Source organism: Clinocottus analis, unplaced genomic scaffold (genome assembly GCF_023055335.1).
Source record: "Clinocottus analis isolate CAN_PGR_092001 unplaced genomic scaffold, fCliAna1.0.p SCAF_211, whole genome shotgun sequence".
NCBI lineage: Eukaryota > Metazoa > Chordata > Actinopteri > Perciformes > Cottidae > Clinocottus > Clinocottus analis.
The window spans coordinates 8,997-21,273 of NW_027175945.1; the positions used below are offsets into that span (position 1 = coordinate 8,997).

The 12,277-nt window shown below is 39.9% G+C and overlaps 1 protein-coding gene and 1 long non-coding RNA gene across 2 annotated transcripts; both read right to left on the reverse strand.

Moving 5' to 3' along the window:
- Positions 1–1,804: 1,804 nt before the first annotated feature.
- On the reverse strand, positions 1,805–5,138 carry LOC137792760 (uncharacterized). The gene is made up of 3 exons (XR_011078158.1): positions 4,999–5,138; positions 3,884–3,992; positions 1,805–3,160 (listed from the first exon to the last, which is right to left on the reverse strand). It is a non-coding gene; the product is annotated as an uncharacterized lncRNA (long non-coding RNA).
- Positions 5,139–6,091: 953 nt separating this feature from the next.
- Positions 6,092–12,271, reverse strand: LOC137792759 (HBS1-like protein). The gene is made up of 12 exons (XM_068588469.1): positions 12,217–12,271; positions 11,450–11,567; positions 10,350–10,496; positions 9,947–10,021; positions 9,688–9,805; positions 8,770–8,838; positions 8,558–8,662; positions 8,135–8,225; positions 7,899–8,007; positions 7,415–7,515; positions 7,145–7,289; positions 6,092–6,873 (listed from the first exon to the last, which is right to left on the reverse strand). The coding sequence occupies exons 2-12, from the start codon at positions 11,555–11,557 to the stop codon at positions 6,862–6,864; spliced, it is 1,080 nt and encodes a 359-aa protein (XP_068444570.1). The 5' UTR covers positions 11,558–11,567; positions 12,217–12,271; the 3' UTR covers positions 6,092–6,861.
- Positions 12,272–12,277: the final 6 nt, after the last annotated feature.

A 12,277-nucleotide genomic window follows, 5' to 3' on the forward strand; every position in this document is an offset into this window, starting at 1 on the left:
CTTGCAGTGAGGGTAGCTGTCCATTATCATCTCTTCCATTATTGAGAAGGTAGAGGACGGATCATTTTGTGCAGAGAGGTTTGAATCAGCAGAGGTAGGTGGACAAGGAATATCTATGTGACGAGAGTCAGATTCATCCCGATGATGCTTTTGAATTCTGACTTGATAGCATTTGGGACAATATAAACTCCTCTCAAAGGTAGGTTCTGGTCTCCACCTTGTGTCGGGGAGTTTAAACTGTGTTTTCATTTTCAAATGAAAAGCCTTTTTATTTAGCAATTTCTTATTCTTCATTTTAATTAGAGTTTTCTCTGCAAAGGCACGGCGATAGAGCTCATTATCAAAATATAGATGGAAATTATACTCCAGTATCTCTGTGATGAAATACTTTTGGGCTGAGAGTAGAGCTGCGGCAAAAGTACCAATTTCAACCATGATGCCATTGGTTAGTAATTTGGGATCAAGATTCTGTTTTACTCCAGATCCTACATTGAAATCAATGCCTAATTTCTTACATCTGGAGTAAGAATACAATGGACATTGATCTTCGTGAGGTATTGAGAGGATTTGCTGAATATGATTGGCCCGTAATTGCCACAGCTTTAATTTAGACTCGTTTTGTTGTTTTATGTCAGGGGAACTATTTACATCATGGTCTATGATTGCAGCTTGAGAAGAACCAGCACTAGCTGCATCTGCATTTGGATTGTTCTGGGGATCCAGTTTCACATTTGTGGAGTATCTTCTTGGCTTATGGATTTGCTTTTGGCTATTGACATAGCTCGATAGTTTCCTTTGTTCCAGTACAGCAGGAATTCGTGCAATACTTCTGGCGAGGTCAGAATCTGCACATTGTGAATCAAGATCCAGATTGTGTTTTAGGATGTCAACACAAATCTGATCAAATTTTCCACACAACTTTTCTGCAAAGTTTGTCACTTCAGCCATTGCTCCATAGGTCAGTTTGTTGATGCCCAGTTTCTTATTGGGTCGAGTATTGTTTACATTTAACTTCAGACTAATTTCCTTGCAGAAGGGATGAAGATCCACGCACTTCTGTGAAACATGTTTATCAGTTTCAGCCTGTGAATGAGGAGGAAACCCACAGGCAACATCACACTCCTCCATCCTCGATATGCTGTTGAGTTCAGTGTTGACATTGGCCACACTCTGATTAGCCATACTTATTGATGGTATGGGACCATTAAGTTCAAAGATCTCTTTTGAGAATTTGACTGCATCTTCACAATCTTTCAGTTGTCCTACTCTCTTCATAATTTCACATGTGAAAACATTTCTCTGGTATTCACTCTCTAGACTGATGTCAAAGTTGTACTCGAGAATCTCCATGATGAAGTTCTGTTGGGATGAATTCATTGCGATGGCAAATTTTGCAATTTCAACTAGTATATAATCAAACCGAGAGTCAACACTGAAGTTTTGCTTTGGGCCAAATCCAACGTTGAATTCAAGGCCAAACCTTTTGGACTCATGAAATGGACCGAACTCCTTTGCAGAGAGAATTTGTTTTACACGGTTTGCACGCAACTTCCACATGTTGTTCTCCGTTCTCAATTCCTCTTGTTCCATGTCACATTCAGTTGGTGCATTTTTTGGAGTCTGTGTTAGTTCTTCACTTCTACCAGGCTTTCTTTCATCAGGTTGACTTGCAAACCATGGGTTCAGATTTGAATTAACAGTTGGTAAACTGGAGGTGTCTGAGCTCAGAGAACAACTTTTGTGGTTTTGACTGCCAGAGTTTGTGTCATTGTCCAAGTCTAAAACAGTCTTTCCTTGAGGACAAGTGTGGTCGTTCTCCGTTTCCATTTCCTCCTGTTCTTTGTCACATGCATTGCCAGTGTAGGAGTCTAGATCAAACTCTGATATAGAACCAGTTTGACAATGGTCTCCCTCTGCCGTCCGAGTGGTACACAATTCAGTGTGTTGAGAGAGTGTGTTTGTCTCCATGTCTTTAGACGTTCCTCTTCTGTGCCCTTTGTTTGACCTTTCACTTATTGCCGACAGAGCTATCTTTTCCTGTTTACTTTGTAAACTAGACCGTCTTCTCATTGTCACTTCCTGAAATGGTTTCTGTTGGAGTTCCATATTGGACAGTGCTGAGCCTTTGCTTTCTATGAAGGAGTTTGTCTGGAAGGAAAACGGCTCATTGATAAACTCCATGCTTATCTCACTACCAGTGGTGATAAGTGCATCTCTTCTTTTTAGTAGGTGTAATATCCTGAACCAAATTTGATTTTTTCCCTGTTGACCTTTGAGATCAAGTTCAAAATTGTGCTCCAGCACCTTCAGAACAATAAGTCTGAAGGATGCAGTCAGTATTTTCGAGAAATGTACCAATTCTAGCATCACGCCCTTTGTCAACAAACCTAGATCTAGACTTTGTTTTGACCCAACATCAAGGTTCAGACAAATTCCTTCACAATAAGGAAACTTAGGGAGAGAAACATCCTCCATCAGTTCTTCTGCTGACATTGCTCCTGAATCTTTAAATTCATCCTCATCATCATTGTCGTCACTGTGTGCTACTTCCATGTCTTCCAAGAGACTCTCTGTCTTCATGTATTCTTTGGATGCTGCTTGTGAACATGTGTATTCATCTCCATGGTCATCAGTATCATTCATCTCCACCATAAAGCTTCCAGTCTTACGCTCTGCAGATGCAATGTTTAGTCCATTGTTGGTTTTGCATTCTGGCTTTGATGACGTGTCAAAGAGAGTAAAAACTTCTTTTTTATCTTTAGGAGGTTTCTCAATCAGGTGTTTGGCTTTGTGAAGAATTTGAGCAGCAAAATCAGTCAGCTGTTTTTCATTTTCTAACCCAAGATCAAAATTGTTCTGTAAAATGTTAGTGATAAAATGCCCTTTACTCTCGTTTACTGTTTTAGCAAAGTCACAGACCTCAAGTATGACACCATTTGTTACTACTTGTAAGTCCATTTGTTTCTGTGTGTTGGATGCAACATTAAAATCCAACCCTATTCTATTGCTGTGATGGAATGGTTCTAGACGTACTGAATGTTTCTTTCCACACATAATGCGCCACTGCCATACTTTGTTAGAAGCCATCTTTTTTTGATCTTCCAGACAGCAGGTGTCCATGTTGTCCATGACGTGATCTATTCTTCTTTGCCTTCCTTTCCTGTATTTAGTTCGGGAGAAAAAAAACGATAAATGATAAACACTATATCTTAGCCTTGTAGTAATACATCATTTAAATGTATTAATGAGGAAATAAGTAACTAATAAATATCAGACATTTTATACTTAAAAGTTCTCAAATGTGAGGGTTTGCACGATCTTGTTGTTAATTTAAGACACTTGGGTTTTGGACTGATGACTAAAAAACCTTTCAAAGTCATCTCTTTGACTCTTCCAGCTAAAGTTAACTGAGGTTGCACTGAGTTTCAATATGATGCAGGGGCCTGGGCCTGTCCAAAACTGCCGCCTGAGAAGCCCCTTCCTCTCCCAACACAATGACGACTTACTCCGTCCTTAATAGAGGAAGATTAACAGGCTTTTCAAGAGACAGAAGCTCTGCAAAGCAACCGAACCAGACTCTGTCTAATCAGCCGTCTCTGGTGTTCACATCTTTAAATCTCTTGGTGTTTTTGTGCGACTGTTGCCAACCTCTCCCATTCTGCACAATTGTGTTATCTGCTGGAGTTATTTGGTTCAGTGTAAAAAAGAAAAACAGACCACTTGCTTTACGATGCGGGAATTCTGACTCATCTCCCCCCATTGACATTAGTTTTGATATGAATGTAAAGGCTCCCTGAGTTACATTAACGCACATTATTTAGATTATAATCTCTGTACATCGCAGTTACGATCTGTTCTGTAAGGATTTAATCTTAATACATACCTCGTAAAACAGGATTTAGCTGAGCTCGGAGTTCCTCCAACACGTCTGGTCCACACGGCATACCTGCATCTCAGTTGGACATCCTCCCATCAGCTGGTAAAGTGCAACCCTGGATGAAACCATTTTGAAAAGTTTTTAAACTCACCCAAAAATAGAGACAACAGAGTTTAACAGCGGTGGAAGAAGTAATCAGATCTAGCAATACTACAGTGTAAAACTACTCTGTTACACGAAAAGGTCCTGCATTCAAACTCTCACTAGAGTAGGAGTATGAAAACAATATTTCAGAGGCGGTCCATGGTGCACGCCCCCCGGCTCATCGAGCTGACTACAGGAACAGAAAGCAAGGCAGCAGGAGCACAAACAGGAGACAGGAGCTGCTCAATGAGAACATAAGCTAATAGTGAAACATATGACGATACATGCAGTGTATTTAGTATGCATTTTTTCCCCCAACTTTCGCTGAAAAAACTGCTTGGGCTTAAAGTGTTTAATTGAGCTCAGTGTAGGCCGACACATGACAGTGTATTTTTTTTGTCTCCTCTTCATAAGAGTATTTTACAACAGGTAAAAAAAAATAGCAATACAATGTAAAGAACGGTCTTATTCTGTCTGGTTCTACAATTTCATAAATACAACAAATTGTATTTATAATATATATATATATATATATATATATATATATATATATATATATATATATATATATATACTTTGTACAAAACTACATACACATTTTATTTGGTGTAAAAAAAAGGGAAAATGGCTCTTTGGATAGGAAAGGTTGCAGACTCCTGGCTCAATACATCCTCATAACAAAAAAAACACGTGCGAGCTTGACTGTGTTTTTCGAAGTGGAGGCTAGCGTGACTTCAGTCAACAAAGTTCATGTTTTACGTTATAAAACACCGACAGTCCAAGAGGCTCCACTGAGATCTCACGACTCAAATAGGTTGCTCTTTCAAAAGTAATTAGATATTTCAGAAAGAAAACACTCAGTTTGTGTACACACAACATTCGCGGGGAAAACAAACAAACCCAGCAGCCATGACAGACTGTGGAGAAAAGCACAGCCATGATCGAAATAGGACAAAACAAAAAGAGTGAATACGAACCAAATGTTGGCTGAACACGCGTTGAATCGTCTTCTTTCTTGTTAACTGTACGCGCTGTTTCCCATGTGAAGTCTTAATGTATAAACAAAGACTGGAAATCTCTCCACAGCGGAAGAAACTCTGGGACGAAACATCCAGAGCCTTTGCAGGAAGTGACGACGACGATCTGCGCAGGAATTTCAAAATAAGTGTCTAAAAACTGAGCGTCAGTGATTAAAGTGGGATTTTAACAGTTAAAAATTAATCCATGTTTATTGCTCACAGGAGTGCTTTGGCTTAACTGTACTGTGTAACTAACTATAATGTAGTTGTGTATCCCTCTGAGCACCAAGGATACATGCCAGTTAATACGTGAAGGGCCACAAAAGAACTCCTGTCTCAATGACAATATCTATTGTTCATTGTTAACCAGAGACATAACCTGACACCTTCGTTACATTGTTGGAGGTAAAAAAAAAAAAAAAACTGAATAAAGATCCTCGACCAGAAACCCCTTACAAATGCAAAACACCGCCTGGCATTAATAGGCCTCTGTATCTGAAGTAATTCTTGTTATTTATCTCAAATTCATTTGTGTACTGGGAGTCACAATTAGTTTTGATGTGTAGGGCCTTTGCAGAGAGGGGGTACACCAAGTCATCCTTGTGTTCCTCTAAATTTTATAATAAAGCCTTTTTGATTGACTGCAGAAAATATAAGGCATAACGTTCGTCTTTAGATTTATGTCCTTTGACTTTCCGTTTGACGAGTTATTGTTTATTAAATTGTGATTCTCACACTACTTTCACTGAGGAGTTCATTTGATTGTCTTTGTCTTTCTCAACAATTACGAAAATACGTAGAAAACTGGAATGGACTTACTTTAAATGTTGTGGTCATTTCTTTAAAACTGAAGAAGTGTTCTCTACGATACTCACTCAATGACTGTGAGATGTGATTTGTGGTGCTTCCCACTGATCCGTGTCAAACCTGACGGGAAATTATCACCTCTACATTTTCACTTTCTACTTACTTTTTTAGATTTGAAATTTGCTTTTTTTACAAGCTAGAAAGAGGTGATTCACACTGCTGAAATCAAAACACACAACACATATTACTGAGGTCATGTTCATTTTGTATTGTCTTCCCTCACACCACCTTTTTCCCAACAAATGGATGAAACAAACACAGCTTCTTCAACCCTCCTCCTCTCAGCAGAGTCTTTGATGAGAAAAAAAAAACAGACAAGTGCTTCAAAAAGCATGTTGGTGCTTTACTGTAGAAGTATGTCAAGTATCTGCTGACACAAATGAGAATGATGTCTCCTTATTCAGAGGTTAAAATGTTATTTCCGCTTTTTGTTCACAAACTACTTCGGTTAGACTGGCCCATGTCCCCTTGATTATGTCGTTTGAGATGCAAACATGTTAAAAAATTATATCAAATGTTTTGCCTTCAAGTCCCACGCGACATTACATCACATTTCCTTTCATTTTCCAATCAAGATAAATGATCAGCTACAGCGTCCTTCAAGAAAAGTACAGTGACATCATGTGGAAAATCTCAGCATGGCAAGATTGTTTTACAGAGCAGGAATATATTGTTGATTCGGCTTGAACGGGGGATTTCGAGAGAAGCAAGGTTTTTATGAACAAATTAATGGTTTGACAGGAGGCTCCTCAGCGTCCTGCCACGTGGGGTCTGGGCAGTTAGTGTTGATCCGAGCGGTTAGGTGGAGCAGCCGGTGGAGAGGGTGGAGCTGTGGTTGGACGAATGCGACGCTCCGAGTCTGGGAGGCACATCTCTTGAGAAATTGCACGTTGTCTGCGGCGGCTTGTAGTCTCCAGAGCAAGGTCCGACTGGCTCAAACGATGGAAATGCCCTTCATTTTTTGATCTGCGGCGAGGAAAAAATAAATAAAAATCACAAGGAAACTGACTCGGGGCAATTTATCAAAGCTGGGGAAACTACAATGACAGCCTTTGCCAAGCTGTCAGGTTGCATCTGTTATCCAATAAGACGTTTGTGTGACATTGTGTGATCCTTGAATCTAGGTGGAAGTTTGCGTAAAAAAAATGAAGACATTTGCTCAAGGTGTTCCTGAGATATCAAGTCCAGAATGAACCGCACAGACGTATTTACCAAAGAACGTATGGACCTTATGTACCTCAGTGACAACCCCCGCAGCAATTGTGGAGCCGACGTATCGTAGCATGAAGCGGCCCAGCTCTTTGTAGTCTTTGTACAGCTCTAATGACACAGGCCTCTGGGTTTGGATCTCTACGATGGCGTTCATACCTTTACTCAAACATCTTCATAGGAAAGACACACACAAGAAGTAAGTATAGCACAGCCACCTGGATATGAATGTTCTAACAAAAGAAACACACACAGTAAGTCATATTTTGTAATATAAAAGGTAACAATGCACTCTCACTTTGGTTTCTTCTTAAGGACCTCGCCGCTGCTCTTGTGTAGAACGCTGATCAGTTTCTTAATGGTGGCTGGCTCACTTACTGTTTGGTAATGCAGCAAAACCTACAGAGAACACACACACACACACACACACACACACACACACACACACACACACACACACACACACACACGCACAATGAACCAACGTGAGCATAGAATTAAACAGTTGTAAGCCTGAACATCCAGGTCACATGCTCTGTGGTTGTAGGCCTCCATCCGTATCTGTCCAAAAAGTAATCACTTCAAAACTTTAGCAAATTACACACTTATTTGAAATGGTCCTAATTAGCATCTACAATATTGAGCTAAGGCCCCAAACCTTTTTTTTTGGGAGAGTTTTTGTGACAAAATTGGACCGGACATATAAGCAGATGTAAGACAACCTGAAAACATAAAAACTGTTGGTAGTACAATTGTCTGTGTGTGTTTGTTCGCTCTCTTACTGGGAAGCCTTGCGTGATGGGCACCTCAATGTTGAAGAGAAGGATTCGGGCTCTGAACCGAGTGCAGGCTCGAATAGGCTCCTTGGGGTTACAGAACACACAGCCCACACTGGAGGGAAGCAGTTACCACGAATTATAGAAATGTGCGCAATCCAAACATACGCATAACAAGCACCACCAGTGAATAAATCAAGAGATGAACGGACATGCATGCATATAATAAATGAAACAGTTACTTGATCTTGATGATGTCCATGCCAGTGACTGTCAGGCTTACATGGTCTCCTGCTGCAGCCCAGTCCAGAGCCTCATCGTGGAGAGTAATGCCTGCAGTGTAAATACATTGAGTGTAATTCCCCCACCTGCCACAGGATGGCAGCATTTACCACTCACTCACTCACTCACTCACTCACTCAATAGTCATCCACTTTCAGAGAGGTAAAAAAAAAAGGCCAATTTAAGTGCAGGTGTGTTTGTAGTTGATGTGTTACTCACTAAACAAAGAGGTCAAACTAAGTAGTTATTATTGTAAGCACAGCTTAGTGGAGAATCCTGCCTGAGAAAGTATGTTATATTGGAAAACCATGTATCCTGAGATAATTTCAAATGGATAGCTCTCCACCATGCCAGACTTGTAGCAAAGACACACCCATGCATACCTTTGACAGTGCAAGTCTCATTGGGAGGCATCGCCAGTATTCTGTCTCCGTTCTGAACGTAACCAGCCTCAATCTTTCCGGTGACACAGAAGCCTGAACCCAGGTCTGGGAAGAGAATATGCAACATCAGCTTTAACATAGAAAAAAAGAGAAATGAGAAAAAGACAAAGAACAAAATCAAACGCGTTGGATGTATGCGTCAGTGATTTTACCTTTGAACACGTCGGAGACGCACAGTCTGAACGGTTTGTCAACAGATCTCTGAGGAGCTTTGAAGGAGTCTTTAGAAGAGGGGAGAAAACAGTGGTGAAAAAGTTTCCCTTTTACAGGAGGAATAATACTTTTAGTTTGTTTATTGGCCATTAGTTTAGACGATCAGACACTATCATTTGTTTCCCTCTTTGTCAATCAGTGAGTCACTTTCAAGTAATATTACACTCAAAATATGTGTTTTGAGTATCAAGCATTGACCTCCCCCCCCCCCCCCCCCCCGTAGGCTTTATGCCGAATGTATAAAACTAAGCTATAGAGCTCATAGTTGCAGCTAAAAAATGCTACTAGAAAACATTGAGTATACCAGTGGCTGTTAAAGAAGTGAATTATGAAGGGCTTGGAGCAATATCTTTAATGCTCATTTTCACTGTGTAAACTTTGTTACGGCTGGAATCTGCTGTGATCTGTGAAACTACAGAGGTTTTGAAGCCACTTCTCAAGTCTAGTATTTAATACCTTAACTTAACACTTATTTTGTGAACTGAAGTTACGCTTTAAAACCATTAAGGGGAAGGTTTTTAGCAGCATTTCTTTTTGGTGCAAACGAATGCTTGAATCAAGTGATCACTTTGGCAGCAGAGACAGTTGTATTTCATGGCGTCACTCCTTATCAGGAAAACACTTAAGACCGTTTTCACTCGTATGATTTCATTCTAGAGAAGCCGATTGAAATTGGACGTTTATATTGCCACATTTTAATGCATGAAAACCTAAAAATAACAATTGATTTTGTTCCCATGATGAAAACAAAGCAGAATGGCAGCTTGTGCTTGTTATGCGGTCTTTTTTGCTTACACCTTTAAGTGTTAAAAGGCAGTAAATGATGTGGGCAGCTTGCACTATGCAGTGTGCATTACCGATCTGCTCCAGCAGGCTGGGGCCAGAGTACCAAGAGGTGAGTTGTGACACTGCACTCCTGGTGACGAGGTTCTCTCCTGACAGGCCGCTGGTGGGGACGTAGAACACGTCCGACTCCTGGAAAGCACATAAACAACGGGTCAAACAAAAGCAAAGCTATGTAATAATTATACAGAGCCAGAAGTATGAAATCAGTTCATACACCAATACTGACTAGCTTAATATTCTAAAATGTTGAGTAACTTGGTGTAAACTCACCTTGAATCCTGCCTGCTTGAGAAAATGGCCGAGCTTGGAAATAATGTCTTTGAAACGGTCTTGTTGCCAGTTTACCTAATGTGTACATACACATAGAGGAAAAATACACGGACAAAAATATGTCGGTAACATCCCAGTGATTATATAAAAACTAAAATCACAAAAGTCCAATCACACGCACACACATCACACACACCCCTGGGCTTTTCTCCTGGCAGAAATGTTTTCTTATGCTTTATATTTAACTTTACCTAATTGTTATGTATTGAACTTTCTAGTGTGTCAATGATGCCTATTGCTTGAATTCCTTTACATATTTTCACACGTCAACGGTCAAATCAATCACCCATGTTGTAATAATACAAAAAAAAAACACCCCCCACTAATGTGCAGCAGCTCTGACCTGGTCCATCTTGTTGACCGCTACGGCCAGCTGAGTGACGCCGAGCGAGCGCACCAGCAGGGCATGCTCTCTGGTCTGACCACCGGCCTCGAAGCCCGCCTCAAACTCTCCTCGGCTGGCATCCACCACGAGCGCCGCCACGTCGGCCTGGAGAGAGAACAGAGGGCAGAGATGAGAACCTTTGGCGGGGGCAGATGTGGCCGTTTAACATCACACGCAAACTCAACTTGGTCGGTAATTTAACAACCGAACTCTGATGTTTTAAGACATAATACTTGTAAAACGACACCGCTTTTGTGAGCCTTAAGAGCGGTGTCTGTAGTGTTAAAAACTATTCATAGTCCCATCAAACCATAAAATTAGGAACTTTAATGTACAGAGGCTAATAGAGGGACATAAAATTACTTGATACGTTTTTAATTTAAGCTTAAAGTAACACATTCATTGTCACGTTCCAATGAAAATTACGTTCTTTGGAACAATTTTGCATTTAAACCCATGTGAGTTGTTGTCTCATTAGGTGAACTCAGTTATTGCTCTACTTCTATGACACATAAATACATCATAGAAACAGCATGCAATAATATTGTTTCTGGCGGTAAATTAATGAAGTTTACTGGAGATAATTACTGATTAGGCTGATAAATACCATCTTGAGCCTAAAGAGCATCTGACTGACAGATGGCTTCATTTGCTTGCTGCAGAAACCCCTTAGTCACTACGTGATGAGGCTGAACGTGAGTACAGTCATTTGGTAAAAAAGAGAAATTACATAAGTAACTCAAAACAGACACAGACACGCACACCCATGCCTGCAAAACACCTTGTGACACCAACACCCAAAACCACGAAAGTTATTTCATTTCCCGCTGACGGGCGTGTCAAGCATATAGCGGAGAAGTTAAAAGGAACTAATTTTAATTGTGCGGCGGCTCGTTAACTTAAAAGAGATGCTTGGTTTCACCGTGAGACTCAATTAGCCAGTAGCTAACTGATTGGAAGAATCATAATCACATGCATTATAGAATTGCATGAACTGTGACAGAAGCTTTTACGTTCCTCTACTCTACTACATTCATTTACTTGGATACTTGTTGTACCTGTGCAGCTCCCGTGATCATGTTGGGGATGAAGTCTTTGTGTCCTGGCGCATCCATCAGGGTCACCACCTTAGAAGTCGTCTCAAACTTCGTCATGCCCACATCCATCGTCACACCCCTGGAGCAAACACACAAATATATATATATATATATATACATATATATATATATATACATATACATATATATATATATATATATACATATATATATATATATATATATATACATATACATATATATATATATATATATATACATATACATATATATATATATATATATATACATATATATATATATATATATATATATATATATATATACATATATATATATATATATATATATATATATATATATATATATATATATATATATATATTTTTAAGGACCCACTTAAACAATGTGTGTGTCAAAATCGTGTGAAAAAAAATGAAATAAAATGATGGATTGTGTGCAGAGCAGCTGGCCTGCCTTATAAGGTGATGTAGATTTAAACCCCCGACCAATTTCATTTCAAGAGCAACGTTTGTCTGGTGAGCGAGGGCGAAGTCATTGATAAGTGAATACGGATTCCCACCCGTCACTTTCTGTTTCTGGCGTATTTCGCTTCCGTTTCACTCCGCTAACAACAACAGAGACGGCAAACGGGGACATGCCTTCTTCAAAATACATTTTCGTTGATAAAAAGGTCATCAATAGAAATCAAAGCATCAAATGTCCCCATTCATCACATTAGGAGTAGCTTCACCCTCAAAATGTACCTGTCCCTCTCCTCGCCAGTTTCATCCAGGACCCAAGCATAGGCGAAGGAGGCTTTCCCTG